Here is a 16280-nt window from a genome sequence, read left to right on the forward strand (position 1 = left end):
GATCTTGCTTGGACAGTCAGTGATGTTTCTGTAACATAATGACTATATTCTCTTGGCATAAAAATAGGGTATTCCTCCTGGAAAGACATATTTTTTATGATTTCTACCATTACTTCTTTAAAGGGATACGTATTTAAGGGAAAACAGGGATGTGGGTCATTTATGTAGTAGAAATGTGAAATAATTTTTTAATTTGGAGCCTTCTAGACTGAGAAAAGCCAGAAAATGTATTTTTGGCTTATGTGGATGAAAGACAACAACTCCCAGAATCCACTTGCTTCGCTGCTCTACGAGGCCACTCCCAAGCCACGCCTACCGGTAAGAGCGCGCAGTTAAACAACAAGTCTAGGCTACTAGTGAGTGAGTCTCCGTGACGAGTCTGCCCGGGATTTCGAGATTACCCAAAATGTCCGGGATTCGGCTTTTGCGTTCTACAGTCGCCATTCATTATATTTACTGTGGCGAGCAGGACGAGACTGAGGGCCACGGGATAACGGCGCGAGGCCGGTGGCGTGATCACTGATGAGCGACGGAGGAGTGGGAATTTTCTTAGCAATGTTAAAAAGCACATCAACCGATCACTTGTTTAGTGTTCATGTAAACTTTACATTCAGATTCACCAATCGGAATGAATTCAGTAAGATTGAAACAAAAGGTGTGCATGTAAACAATGAATGGCGACCGCAGAAAGCAAAAGCTGAATCCCGGACATTTTGGACGATCTCGACGGCCGGACATGTCCAGGAAAAAGAGGATGGTAACCCCTACTACTCAGCTTTCTCCACAGAACAAGAGCCTGCTAGGTTAGCTTCCAAAGAAAGATGGCTGACACTATGTGTACATTCTGTGAGTGAGATCCCTCTATGGGCGGGTTGAGAACATGCGGGACAGCCCCTACTACTGGCTGTAGTCTTTAGCCTCTGGCCAAAAAATCCTCAGATTATGCAAAATGACGATTTTTGCATCATCTGAGGATTTTTTCCAGACAAAAAATACATAAATCTCTCGTCTCAGGGGGACATGAGGGAGGAAAGCACGGTAATTCGAAAACACTACGGGTTTTCTACTGATACAAATCTTAATGCTAAATCCTGAAGTATCCCTTTAATCACTGTTTTCTCATATTTCTCTTGAACCTTATGGTAAACTTCGCTGTCCCCATTTCTGGTTGACGCCCTTTCCACCTCTTTCCAAAGGTCCAAGTTCGTGTCCCTGGATAGTACCGTATCCAGTACACTACCTTTCACTAATGGTTCGGAGTCTTTTGGTATAAGCCCTCCTCTATTTATTAGCCTGTCCCATAAGAAACACTTGTCCTTATCAGGAACCAAGGCTAATGGGTTAACTTCCCATTTTCTCATGATCTTATCTCCTACCAAGCAACCTAGACTGGTCACAATTTTTCTGGTTTGCCAGATTCCTTTCTGGTTAGTAATGACCATCTATCGTCTTTTAGCAAAAGATTACATCTGACACACCTGGTCAGACGACCATGCTCATCGCTTGTACACTTACACTCCTGACCTCTGAGGTTATCTGACTTTTTTGTGGATAACTCGTTATCTAATTTTATATTAGATTCTCTCTCCCATTAAATCTCTAACCGACCAAATTCCTTTTGCTTCCAGCCGTACGGTGGTATTTGATGTTAATTCAACTACCTTGTCTTTGTTTCCGGTTTTAGCCTTAAACTTTTTTATCTTTTTTGTTTTAACAGGATATAAACTGTCTGTCCAACCTTAAACGGATTTCTGCTGCTATTAGCTGGTTATGTTTTTTGGCTGGGTTTGTTGATCCTGTAATTTTAAGATAAAGGGTGCATTCATCAATTAGCTTGTTCCAGTCTCCTAAATTCTTCTACTAAACTCTTTCGCAGACCGGACAGCAAGTTCGGCTGTGCCATTGCTTTCAGTTTGGTATTTTACTGCTTTAACTAAAGTTATTCCATTTTCTTTGCAAAATGTTTCTACTTCAATACCAGTCAAATTATGGATGTTATCCCCAGGGATACGCTCTGGTTTCCCTCGGTATTTAATTCTTTAAGATTATTTACCTCTACCGTTCCTGTTGCCTGTGAACACGGATATATTTGCATTTCCAGGAACTCATTGGTTGCACAATCCTGTTGTTCAGACTAATTTCTCTCCAGAAATCGGCCTCTGCCAATGGTTTACCTTTAGTGTTATGATAATCATTTTGTTTTCAAGTTTTCCACAAAACCCAAATATACATGTGGCGAGGAGGACGAGGCCGAGGGCCGTGAGAGAGTGGCACGAGGCCAGTGGCGTTACTGATGAGCGACACCTGCGCGACGATCCGGTCTCGTATCTCTCACGGAGGAGCGGAAGCATAAAGGAGGAGCGACGACAGAGCGAGAGAGGACAGGCCTGAACTTGTGTTGTGTTTTATTGTGACAGCAGTCGCCTGTGAGGGGCTGCTGTCTTATTCTTTCGTTTTGTATTTATTTCATTTTTATCATTAAAAATGTTTGAATGTTCTCCGGTTCCCGCCTCCTTCTTCCCATAACATCTGAACTGCGTTACAATACATAATCACTGTCGGTAATCAGAATACTGTCTTCATGGCTATGCTCAACCATATGCTTTAACGCCTGAGCGTATACCTTTTTGTTTGTAGATCATTTTGCCTTTAAGTTTGACTATAAATCCCCATCATGTCTGTCCTTTCTCTGAAGTCCCATCAATGAAGTAACAGATTTTTGACTGATTTATTTAAGTTCTTTTTTCTTTCTTAGGGTTTTTTTCATTTCTGAATTCTATCTGGCTATCACTTATTAATCTGCTCCATTTAGCCCAAGTAAAGACATGAGATGTCAAGATCTGTTGCTTCTCTGGCCAGTAATTCAATGCCCTCACCTTTTGCTACAACAATTATTGTTTTTTTCAGCTGCTAATGATTTAATAGCTAATACATTTTTTGCTATCGTATCTAAGATGTCCACGGCTGACATGTTTTCATGTTTCTTTTGATTAGCTGGCTTTTCATGAGAAATGAACATAACAGGTGATTTTGGATTTCCCTCGTTATATAGAACAACTTCCATTTCCTCTGCGGTGTTGTCTACAGTTGGCCTATAAAAGAAAAACGAAAAAGGACAACGAGACGCCACACGTTAACTTGTCTCAAACCTGGTTTAGTTCAACGGTAAGTATGACAGTTTTCGGCAGTGTTTTAGAGAAAGTATCTCACTGTGTTTCTGCTGCTGTTAATAAAAAAATAACCATGTTGTTTGCCGCTATTAACGAGGGAGAGAGAGAAGCGAAGAGAGAGAGAAGCCGTGTGCAACGCACACGGATCATAAATGGCTTGAATGAAGCACTTTTAGCTCTAGATAAAAAAATATTATAAATATGTGAACTGCTCCGTTGTTTGAACGCGCTGCTCACTTTAATCTATAGGCCTATAGAAACTGTAAAATGGCGCAATTATGTCCCGCCATTTGAATAATAGCTAGGACTACTTATTTACAAAGCATTCTTATAACTCCTAACATTCCCAGATGATAAGTAGCCTACTGATCATCTTGGAATGTTAAAAGTTATAAGAATGCTTTGTAAATGATTGCTTCTCTTTAGTGTTATTTGAAATTCCAACAATACCTGTTCTGTAGTTTCTGTTTTGCATAATGCTGAAACATTCAAAGCGTTCCACGTGACAGACTCAGGCATTAATAGCTTAACTCTGGCTGAAACTGCATGGTGTTACGAATGTCCGCAGTAGTTAGGAATCCCTCTATTTTTGTCCATCCAGGAAATCACTTAGATGACGTCACAGGCGCCGAGGTGACATGTCAGGTGTGCTTTAATTACTGGCATTACTGTCATTTTGTCATTGTTAACTGCAGAGTAGAAGCTGAATGCATTGCTTAGTGAGCTTGATTTGAATATGCACAGCAGAAACCATGAGAAGAATTATACAGTTAGACTTTTGCCTTAAAGCAGTTGGCATGAGATCAGCTCGTACACTGGCACACACATTAAAAAAAGCGCAAGGACATTTAAAGATAAAATGGGAATCCAGTGCATGCAAATCTAGTGCTGAAAAAAGTGCTTGTCATCAAAAGTGCATGGAACGGCTGATGGTCAAACTGTATAACATGTTTACACTACCTGCCTTCCTTTGCTTTCCCTCTGCCTAATAATTCAATAATTCATATGTGCCAATTTAATGTATTAGCCTACCATTAAATATTAACATTAAAACACCTGATCATAATATTGAATTGAATTTGAGAACTGAGTGTATCTCAAAGAAGAGCACACCCTAAAGTAATAATATTATTGCTTAATATTTGCTTCATTGCTTAATATTTATTACTAAATGGTTTTCAATTCTTGAATATGTATTATATAATGTAATAGCAAAAGCTAAATTATTGGAGACACTATTGGAAATCGTTTAATTGTGTGTGTGTGTGTGTGTGTGTGTTTATGGATGTGTGGATGTGTGTGTGTGTATATATATATATATATATATATATATATATATATATATATATATATATATATATATATATATATATATATATATATATATATATATATATGAGGAGTTCAGATGCAAAAGCCTCTAAGTGCCATCTGAAATTTTCTTCTAGAATGATCATTTTTATAAAGCTTGTATATTTAAGTTAAGTAATTTCACTTAAATGACAATTAATAGGTAATTTGCATTGCCATTTATGTGAAATTATTGAACAGATAGCACTTAGAGTCTTCATATATATATATATATATATATATATATATATATATATATATATATATATATATATATATACACACACACACACTTTTTAACCAACCGCTTGGTGACAAAACAGATGTACACTATAAGAGAAGGCATCATAAGAAGAAAATACTACACATCACACAAAAAACATATTTTTAATTTCATTACTTCCTTATTTGCATCATTCAAGTAATATGTAATATTTATAATAATATAGAGAATAAAGAATTATGGAATTGAACAGAAGAATGTGCTCTTTCAGACAGAGCAAGGCGTGTTTTCGTGTGAAGGGTTCGACAGAGCTCATAATTACAGGCATAAAGGACAGGACAGTTTGTCACGCAACCCCCCAAAATACTCCAGTTAAACATCAATATTTAAAATAATTACATTTAGGACACACACACACACACACAAATCTGATCAAAGTAGATTTGGGAGGTGCAATTATATGTATATATTCAATTAAGTTATTTTGCACATTCACAGTAAGTTGCTTTCGGTTCTGCAAAATTCCCATTCATTTTCTCCATTTTTAAAATGATTTTTTCTCCGACACTCTTAGAAGAGAAGATTCTAAATGGAACCTTAAAGGATTCCGTCAGGCGCTTCATATATAGAACCTTTCAGGGGTTCCATCATGGAATCGTTTCATTCATTTTGTTTTAATTAATTGTTAATTTTCATTTATTTCATTTAATTTTATTAATGAAACAGCTCATAAACATACTTTATCATTAGAAAAAAACTTAAATAACATGTTAAACATGAAAGTATTATGCAATTATTTAAGCAATTTCTCCTTTTGAGCATTAAGCGTTCATTACACTTTATTTTAAGGTGTCATTGTTACACTGTAATTATACATTAAAGTACAGAGTAATAATAATCAACTACATTTTTAACAGCAACCACAATTTATAGTTATTAACTACGTGTAAAATATGTAACAATGACACTGTAAAATAAAGTGTTACCAAGTGTTCTCTAAAATTGAGCTAAGACCCCTAAAGCTCTATAAAACCCGGGTAAAACTTTATTTTGATGGTCCCTTTTGAACATTCTGTTGACTAAAAGTAACTTTGCAACTACAACTTATTCTAACCCTACAAGTCTAATAATACTCTGCTAATACTCTTATGAGTGTTAGTTCACATGTAGTGCAGCGTTACTTAGGGGCTGTTTACACCTGGCCACTACACTTCACTTCATCCAATCGTGAAAAGACCAGGTGTAAACGCCCTCCGAAACGCATTTGCGACGGATTTGAATCCGATCGCTCAAACCACTTCAGGTGGAGGACGCTTTCCAGACGAAACTGGACAAATATAAATGCATATGGTTGTTGAAACCACATATGTGTCCCTGGATCACAAATCCAGTCACGAGTCGCACGGGTATTTGTGGCAATAGCCAACAATACATTGTATGGGTCAAAATTATCGATTTTTCTTTTATGCCAAAAATCATTAGGACATTAAGGAAAGATCATGTCCCATGAAGATATTTTGTCAATTTCCTACTGTAAATATATAAAGCATGTATTTTTGTGAGTGAATGTTGCACAATCGTGAACATAAATGAACAACTTTAAAGGAGATTTTCTCAATGTTTAGATTTTTTTGCACCCTCAGATTCCAGATTTTCAAATAGTTGTATCTCGGCCAATATTGTCATATCCTAACAAACCATACATCAATGGAAAGCATATTTATTCAGCTTTCGGATGATGTATAAATCTCAATTTCAAAAAATTGACCCATGTGACTGGTTTTGTCATCCAGGGTCACATATGTAAATTTTAAATTTCCCAAAAATGCTAAACAATAAACGTGTGAGAGCGTGTTATAGGTTATAATGTCATGTTATAGCCAGATATGATGGCGCTAAATGCAACACGCATCACCGCAGATGAGAAGATGAGCATCTATTCAGCCAACGTGCAAACTATCGCAAATCACAGTGAAAGTAAGTCGCAGACGCTTAACACACAATCATTAAAAGTAAAGAACCGAAATGAGCTTACCAGGGCTGTTGCCGCTCTCTCTTATTGTGGTCTTTGATTTAGAAATTTTAGCTGATGATCAATAAAATGCCGCTCATAACTGTTGCTTTCGGTGACGTGCACTCCATTAAATCTGCATATAGCGCGGGAATTTAAGACCGGATTTATATCCGTTTTGCAAAAACACATTTATGTCACCAGGAGTAAATGGAATCGTTTTGATAAATCAGATAGCTATCCGATCTGAGAAAACGCATGAAGTGGCCAGGTGTAAACAGCCCCTTATAGTCGACAGAATGAGTTAAAGGGACCATCAAAATAAAGTGAAACCCAAACCTCACTGAAACTGAGCAGGGCTTTTACTACCGTAGTTCTGCTTGCTCTCCATCACACTGGTTTAGTGTGGACAGTTTATGTCCTGCGACAGATATTTCCACCGGCAAGATGCGCAGCACTTGAGATGGACACGCATTACAGAAGTACGGAAACACTCTCTCACTGAAGCTGTGCTTGAAGGAATGGAGATGAGCGTCAGTGAGAGAGTCGAAGAATGATAGCTTTCCTCCATCCCAGTCCAGCTGGACTCTGATGATCTTGACCTTGTGTTTCACAGTGAACGGCGTCAGAAACTCCCCTGAAAGGCCTTGTCCGTACTTCCCGTTGTGGAAGCCGATGCGCCACAGGCCAGAACTGGGAGGATTGTCTCGTGTCTCGATGGCAGACTCTGAAATCACTCCTAAAGCCCAGGTGGTGTTTTCACCGACCTCGATGTCCCAGCAGTGATTCCCAGAGCTGAATCCTTCAGAGCCCAGGACGCTCGTATAGCCCTCGTGTTTCTCCGTGAATCCAAGAGCCTGTTGACTCCACTGACCAAAGCTCACATCGCTCAGATCGTCGGAGAGCTGGAGACACGGGTGAGCAGTGTTGGGGTCGAGGACCACAGGAACTATAGAGGAAAAAAGATGTTTGTTTATTAACGCTTCCCCGTGTAACGAAGCATAGGAGTCATTCAGATCCAAGTGCAGCTTGTCTTTATTAAACAAAGTAGTGACCAGGCAAGGGTCATACACCAGAAAAAACACAGCAGAGAAGATCAGGCAAAATCATGGTCAACAAACAGGCAAGATACAGAAACCAGGCAGAAGATCAGGAACAGACAAGGTCACAACAGGCAGGTAAACACATGGAAAACGCTTGGAAAGTTCGCAGCAGCAAAACAAGACTTCGCCCCAAGTGTTGTGTGAGTGTGGCTTAAATGAGTGTTTGAACATGAGGTGCAGGTGTATGGTGTAATCAGTCCAGGGAGATGCATGATGGGAAATGGAGTCCGTACCAGGGAGTACCCATCACCCAGGGAGTGCGTGGCTAATCGTGACAGAGCCCCCCCTTTAAGAACGGCTTCCAGACGCTCAACAAAACAAAACAAAAACCACCCACAAGGTCCTGGTGGGAGGCGGACCAAGGGCGGACCAGACAGTTCAGGGGGCCAGGGCGGACCAGACAGTTCAGGAGGCCAGGGTGGACCAGACAGTTCAGGAGGCCAGGGTGGACCAGACAGTTCAGGGGGCCAGGGCCGGGCCAGGCAGTTCAGGGGGCCAGGGCGGACCAGACAGTTCAGGAGGCCAGGGCGGACCAGGCAGTTCAGGGGGCCAGGGCGGACCAGACAGTTCAGGGGGCCAGGGCAGACCAGACAGTTCAGGGGGCCAGGGCCGGGCCAGGCAGTTCAGGGGGCCAGGGCAGACCAGACAGTTCAGGGGGCCAGGGCCGGGCCAGGCAGTTCAGGGGGCCTGGGTGGACCAGACAGTTCAGGGGGCCAGGGCCGGGCCAGGCAGTTCAGGGGGCCTGGGTGGACCAGACAGTTCAGGGGGCCAGGGCCGGGCCAGGCAGTTCAGGGGGCCAGGGTGGACCAGACAGTTCAGGGGGCCAGGGCCGGGCCAGGCAGTTCAGGGGGCCAGGGCGGACCAGACAGTTCAGGAGGCCAGGGCGGACCAGACAGTTCAGGAGGCCAGGGCGGACCAGACAGTTCAGGAGGCCAGGGCGGACCAGGCAGTTCAGGGGGCCAGGGCGGACCAGACAGTTCAGGGGGCCAGGGCAGACCAGACAGTTCAGGGGGCCAGGGCCGGGCCAGGCAGTTCAGGGGGCCTGGGTGGACCAGACAGTTCAGGGGGCCAGGGCGGACCAGACAGTTCAGGGGGCCAGGGCAGACCAGACAGTTCAGGGGGCCAGGGCCGGGCCAGACAGTTCAGGGGGCCAGGGCGGACCAGACAGTTCAGGGGGCCAGGGTGGACCAGACAGTTCGGGTGGCCAGGGCGGACCAGACAGTTCAGGGGGCCTGGGCGGACCAGACAGTTCAGGGGGCCAGGGCCGGGCCATACAGTTCAGGGGGCCTGGGCGGACCAGACAGTTCAGGGGGCCAGGGCCGGGCCAGACGGTTCAGGGGGCCTGGGCCGGGCCAGACAGTTCAGGGGGCCTGGGCGGACCAGACAGTTCAGGGGGCCAGGGCCGGGCCAGACGGTTCAGGGGGCCTGGGCCGGGCCAGACAGTTCAGGGGGCCTGGGCGGACCAGACAGTTCAGGGGGCCTGGGTGGACCAGACAGTTTAGGGGGCCAGGGCGGACCAGACAGTTCAGGGGGCCAGGGCAGACCAGACAGTTCAGGGGGCCAGGGCCGGGCCAGACAGTTCAGGGGGCCAGGGCGGACCAGACAGTTCAGGGGGCCAGGGCCGGGCCAGACAGTTCAGGGGGCCAGGGCGGACCAGACAGTTCAGGGGGCCAGGGCGGACCAGACAGTTCAGGGGCCAGGGCGGACCAGACAGTTCAGGGGGCCAGGGTGGACCAGACAGTTCAGGGGGCCAGGGTGGACCAGACAGTTCGGGTGGCCAGGGCGGACCAGACAGTTCGGGTGGCCATGGCAGCGCGGCCTCCATGGTCCTGTCAAGGGACACACTGCCCCTCCCCAAAATTTTCTTAAGAGCAGCTATGGGATTCTGCTCAGGAACAGGCATCGGCCCGGGAACAGGAACAGACACCGGCTCGGGAACAGGAACAGACAGTTCGGCTGCGACCATCTTGTCCGGAGACACTGGCTCGGCGGCGGCCATCTTGTCCGGAGACACTGGCTCGGCGGCGGCCATCTTGTCTGGAGACACTAGCTCGGCATACGTGACGTGAACAGTCTCTGGCTTGACAGACGTGACGTGAACAGTCTCAGGCTCGGCCGGGCTGACGTGAAGTTCAGGCTGAGGGGATACTGTGGGTTCACGGAGCTCCTCCTCTACCATGCCCACAGTAAACGATGAGCCGCTCAACAAAAGGGCCAGGTCAATATAGTGCTCTAAAGTCCCATGAGGATCATGCAAGGGCATGAATGAACTGAGCGGTTCAGATAGTCCTCCCCGAAAAAAGGTATTCTGTGTTTATTGAGGTGAGATGTGCCAGTTCAATAAACTCTTCGACATACTTCTCAATCGGCCGATTCCCCTGACGGAGACGCAGGATTTCAACAAACAGGCAGGATATCAGGGCAGGAAGCAAACAAACAGGATACAGGAACCAAGCAGAAGATCAGAAGCAGACAAGGTCACAACAGGCAGGTAAACACATGGAAAACGCTTGGAAATGTTCGCAGCAGCAAAACAAGACTTCGCCCCGAGTGTTGTGTGAGTGTGGCTTAAATGAGTGTTTGAACATGAGGTGCAAGTGTGTGTGTAATCAGTGCAGTGCAGGTGTATGGTGTAATCAGTCCAGGGAGATGCATGATGGGAAATGGAGTCCGTAATCACTCACGGAGTCCGTGGCTAATCGTGACACCCCGCCATTGACAGAATTTTCCATCATTTATGACATAACGACTAGTAAAACTTCAAATCACAGTCTTTGTTCTATAGAGACTGTGTTTATTCCTCGATTAGTGAGGTCAAACAATAAATCTATAGGATCTAAAAAAAATCTGATCGTGATTAAACCATAAAATCTCAAAATCAGTGAACAAAAATAATTTATAAAGCTAGGGCTCATAAACATTAGATTGCTCACACCTCAAGTGGTTATTGTAAATTAAATGATCACAGATAGTAGTTTTGATGTTCTCTGCCTGACTGAAACCTGACTTAAAGGTTTAGTTCACCCAAAAATGAAGATTCTGTCAGTAATTACTCTACCTCATGTTGTTCCAACCCCGTAAGACTTTCGTTCATCTTCAGAACACAAATTAAGATATTTCTGATGAAATCTGAGAGCTGTCTCACTCCTCCATAGGCTTCTCTGTTATTGAAACTTGCTGGCCCAGAAAGTTAGTAAAGACATCGTTAAAATAGTCCAAGTGACTCAACCTTAAGTTTATCAAGCGACGAGAATACTTTTTGTATGCAAAAAAACAACAAAAAATAACGACAACTCTTCATTTTCTTCTGTGCAACTCTTCATTTCACTACATCCTTATGCATCGCTTTCTGTCAGGACTTTTACGTGCTTTTCTCAACTCAGTGAAGTGATGTCGACGTCCGGGTTAGCGGTAGCATTAGCCATCAGGCAAGTGTTATTTAAATAAACTCCTGATGTACTTACAAACTTTCCAATGCCTCGTTTTATGAGTACAGAATCTATTTGTACTGTTTGGCTCGAGGTCATGGTGCAAAGGACCCTAGGTTGATTTTACTCCGAACCATCCCTTTAAGGTTGAGCCACTGTAGTCACTTGGACTATTTTAACAATGTCTTTACAAACTTTCTGGGCCGGCAAGTTTCAATAACAGAGAAGCCTATGGAGGAGTGAGACAGCTCTCAGATTGAATCAAAAATATCTTAATTTGTGTTCTGAAGATGAACGAAAGTCTTACGGGGTTGGAACAACATGAGGGAGAGTAATTACTGACAGAATCTTCATTTTTGGGTCTCGTGTTTGTAACAGACAGCAACACAGTGTCGGCCCAGATCCAAGACTGTCTGATTGGTTGTGGCAGCGGTGTTGTGACTATCTATAGATATATTTTTAATGTTACTCAGAAAACAGGACACAGGTTTAACTTGTTTGAAGTGCGTGTGCTAAATGTAAAAGAAAAACAATCCCTACTATGTCTTGCTTTGGCCAGCGTGTTTACACCTCCAGGGCACTATGATGAATTCCTAAAAGAGTTTGTGTTATCTTTGCAAAGATTTGCATGTTATCTGTTTTATGATGCAGAACAGTTAGTTCATGCAGTCATGACCTCTACACTAGATTACTGTCATGCCTTTCATCCAAAGTAAACAAGATACAACTAGTCCAAAATGCAGCTGCTAGAGTTCTTACCAGGTCAAAATATGATCATATAACATCAATTTTATCATCTGGTTACTTATTAAGTTCTGTGTCAATTATAAAGGATTGCTACTGACTTATAATGCATCAGATCCTGTGTATTTAACTGATCTTCTACTGTCTTACAATCCATCACACTCTTTAAGATCACAAAACTCTGGGCTTTTGATAGTAATATCTAAGTCCACTAACGGAGGGAGAGCATTTTCACATTTGGCTCCTAAACTCTGGAATAGTCTTCCTGATAATGTTCAGGGCTCAGACTTACTCTCCCAGGTTAAATCTAGATTAAAGACGCATCTCTTTAGCCTAGCATTCATATAATGCATCTCATAACCTTATACTCCAGTTTATATCAGATCAAATGCACATGATTATCGAAATTGTAATGTAGACTCATGCATTTTCTGTAAAGCTGCTTTGAAACTATATGCATTGTGAAAAGCGCTAAACAAATAAATGTGAATTAAATTTGATTGAATTAATAATTAAATGATTTATGAGACAATGCTTCCCCGCCATTGACGGAATTTATATATAAAAAAAAATTATATATATATATATATATATATATATATATATATATATATATATATATATATATATATATATATCTATCTTACAAAAAATATTATTTTACAATTTTTTAAATATGTATTTTATAAAATAATTTGGACTCTAAAACTGCTATAGAATCAAAGCCATATGTTTCACCAAGTCGTGCTCCAAATTTAAAGTTGATATCACAAACATTGAGCCGCTAAAATGTTTCATACCGTTTTCATAATAACGCGATGTCCAATTTCAAAACCGTTTTCACAGGATGAATTTTGAGTGTTTAAGTTTTCTAATTTCTACCCAGTTACTAAAAACTGTAATCAAAAAGACATTAAAAAGGTTATGCTTAAAATAAGAACAAATATCTGCCAAGAAAAGATTGTGAAAAGGGAAAACAAGATTGTGACCCCATTTTCTCCCGTTTTAAGCTTAAACTCACTTTATACATTTTTCACACTTAATATCACAGTCATGTCATAATATTCAAGTCATTTAGCTTCTCCAGTAAATGTATCTTGGGTCACACTTTATTTTAAGGTGTCATTGTTACAGTGTAATTATATATTTAAGTACTGAGTAATATTAAGCAACTACATGTACTTACTATAGGGTTAGGGTAGGATTAGGGTTTGGTTGAGGGTTAGTTGCATGTAATTATACATAATTTACTGTTATTACTATGGTAAGTACATGTATATGTAACAAGGACAATGTAAAATAAAGTGTTACCGTAACTTGATTTTAGAACGTTTAGATATTTGTAAGTCATATTTCAGTCATGAGACTCACTGTATTGAGCGGCAGCCCTCATTTTCTGCCATACTCCAAACTTCAGATTTCCCAGATGCTTTGCCACATCGATCTGCACTTGCGGAAGCTTCTCTGGACACAGACTGGTGCTCTGAGGACTGGGAAAACATCCCTGAATCAGTACTGGTCCTGATGCTAACTCACAATCCCAGCAGAGAGGCTTCAAACACGGGGTATTTCACTCACCTGTCAGGACAGCCTTTGTACTTCTTTAATCGGATTTGCACGACCATGGAAATGACAAACAGATATTATAATCAAAAAACATATCTCATGATTAAAATCAATAAAGGTTTATAATTATTATAAATTGCTTAATGGTAATGGCTCTATTTACAAAGATCAGCTCTTAAAGGGTTCCATCAGGCGCTTCATAAAGAATCTTTTAGGGGTCTTATTAAAAAATGTATTAATTTTGATTAATCAGCTCGTAAACATACTTTATCAGTAAAAAATATAAATAACCTGAAAGAAGCATGTGGTTATTTAAGAAGAACCTTAGGGCTCTACAATCCTAACTTTTTAGTGTACAGTAAATATTTCCATTTCAAATAAATGCTGTTCTTCAGAACTTTCTATTCATCAAAGAATCCTAAAAAAAATGTGCATCATGGTTTCCACAGAAATATGAATCAGCACAACTGTTTTCAACATTGATAATAATCATAAATGTTTCTTGATCATCATATTAGAGTGATTTCTGAAGGATCATGTGACACTGAAGACTGGAGTAATGATGCTGAAAATTCAGCTTTGATCACAGGAATAAATTACACTTTACTAGATATTCACATAGAAAACAGCTTATTTACATTATAATAATATTTCACAATTTTACTGTTTTTACTGTATTTTTGATACATTTTTTAAAATATTTAAAAACTATTTAAATAATTCAAATTGTGCAGACATGTTTTTTTTTTGTCCAGGCTACAGAGAAATTATGAACATGCAAAAACAAGAGAGAACCAATGAAATATTAATAAAAGAATATGTTGAAGTCTTTGTATGCTTTTTGTTTGTTTTTGTCTTTTTATTTATCTTTTTATAACATGTAGCTGAAATCTGTCAATTTTTGCCAAATAATTTTGTCAGGTATTAGCCTTAACCAAGTTTAGTGTTTTGTTCTTCACTCATATTCAAAATATATTTCATATTTTGATGGTTTAATCAAACTTGTAGTGTCCACCCCCTCCAGACATTATTTTAATAAATCTGGTCAGAAAGTATGATAAGTAATTGTGTTTACCAGCAGGAATGAGATGTTGTTGGACTCGATCTCCTCCTCAGCGATCCTCGTTCTTTCTTCCAGAGACGAGAGTTGAGCGTTGATCCTCTTCATCTGCTCCTCCAACACCTTCCTCTTCTGCTCCTCTTCCTCTCTCAGAGCAGTTATCCTGGACACTTCTTCATCACGCAGAAACTGATGAAGATGCTCAAACTCCTCCTTTATATGTGCCTCTGTTTGCTTGGCTTGGTTCTGGAACACAGTAAACATGTAATTGTTTCCAGTACTGTAAAAAAACAAATCCTGTAAAAAAAAACGGTAATTTTCTGGCAGCTGGGGTTGCTAAAAAAGACTACAACTAACTACAACTTTTACTACAAACTAAAATAACGGAAAATAAACATCTCATAAAAATACCTGTATTACCGTTTATAACTGTAATTTTACATAAAACCTTGTTTTTTCTTTAGCTTTGTACTGTTTAATGAAGGATCATATATACATATTTATCTATAAATAAGGTTAAACACTGCTATATACAGATAATCAGCCTCTTAATTGCAAAACATAATTTGTATTTAATAAAAACACTGTAAACCGAATAACAGTTTAACTAGTAATGGTTGTTATATGAAGGATGTGTGACTTGATTTTACCTTGATGTGTTTTGCTCTTTGATTACAGGTGAATTTCTCTGATTTTAACAGTTTGAGCTTCTCTAGTAAAGGCTTCAGTCTTGTTCTGAGCACCTCCTGAAAAGTTGAAATTAGAGTGATATTATATAATGTATATCAGAAGATTGCTTTATCTGTGGCTTGGCTGCAGGATCTCTCTGTGTAGAGAACATTAGGCTTTTAGTCAAGCTTTTATAGATCAACATCTCTCAAATTTAACTTCTTAATCTGATCTATATCATACTAATATGTAGAAAGGCAACACAGTACGGATGGGATGGATCGGGATATAGATATATGGATATGGATATGGATGGATGGATGAAAAAAAATTATATATATATATATATGTATATATATATATATATATATATGGATGCATGATTAGGGGTAGAGAACGATAGATAGAACGATAGATAGAACGATAGTGCAATAGATAGATAGATAGATAGATAGATAGATAGATAGATAGATAGATAGATAGATAGATAGATAGATAGATAGATAGATAGATAGATAGATAGATAGATAGATAGATAGATAGATAGATAGATAGAAAGATAGAAAGAACGATAGAAAGAACAACAGACAGACAGACAGACAGACAGACAGACAGACAGATAGATAGATAGATAGATAGATAGATGGATAGATAGATAGAAAGAAAGAACGATAGAAAGAACGATAGAAAGAACGACAGACAGACAGACAGACAGACAGACAGATAGACAGACAGATAGACAGATAGATAGATAGATAGATAGATAGATAGATAGATAGATAGATAGATAGATAGATAGATAGATAGATAGATAGATAGATAGATAGATAGATCTGTGGCAATCAATTTATATTGATTTTCACATTATTTAAATACTTTGATTCAAACAAAGTTAAAGGACCTGGAAATGTAATAAAAAAATATTTTTCACAAAAATTCAATCCTCACCCAAAATT

At 40.4% G+C, this 16280-nt stretch overlaps 1 protein-coding gene across 1 annotated transcript in view; it reads right to left on the reverse strand.

Moving 5' to 3' along the window:
- Positions 1-7119: 7119 nt before the first annotated feature.
- The window catches only part of trim35-27 (tripartite motif containing 35-27), a gene marked incomplete at both ends in the record, with an annotated part of 9931 nt that continues 770 nt past the window's right edge, over positions 7120-16280 (reverse strand). Inside the window, 5 exons of the mRNA XM_081383475.1 lie at positions 7120-7703; positions 13401-13519; positions 13608-13630; positions 14671-14901; positions 15306-15401. Coding sequence (XP_081239601.1) covers positions 7120-7703; positions 13401-13519; positions 13608-13630; positions 14671-14901; positions 15306-15401 — 1053 coding nt within the window. The remainder of the gene's footprint in view (positions 7704-13400; positions 13520-13607; positions 13631-14670; positions 14902-15305; positions 15402-16280) is intronic.

The sequence above is a fragment of the Scardinius erythrophthalmus genome (assembly GCF_964197995.2).
Source record: "Scardinius erythrophthalmus genome assembly, chromosome: 13".
NCBI lineage: Eukaryota > Metazoa > Chordata > Actinopteri > Cypriniformes > Leuciscidae > Scardinius > Scardinius erythrophthalmus.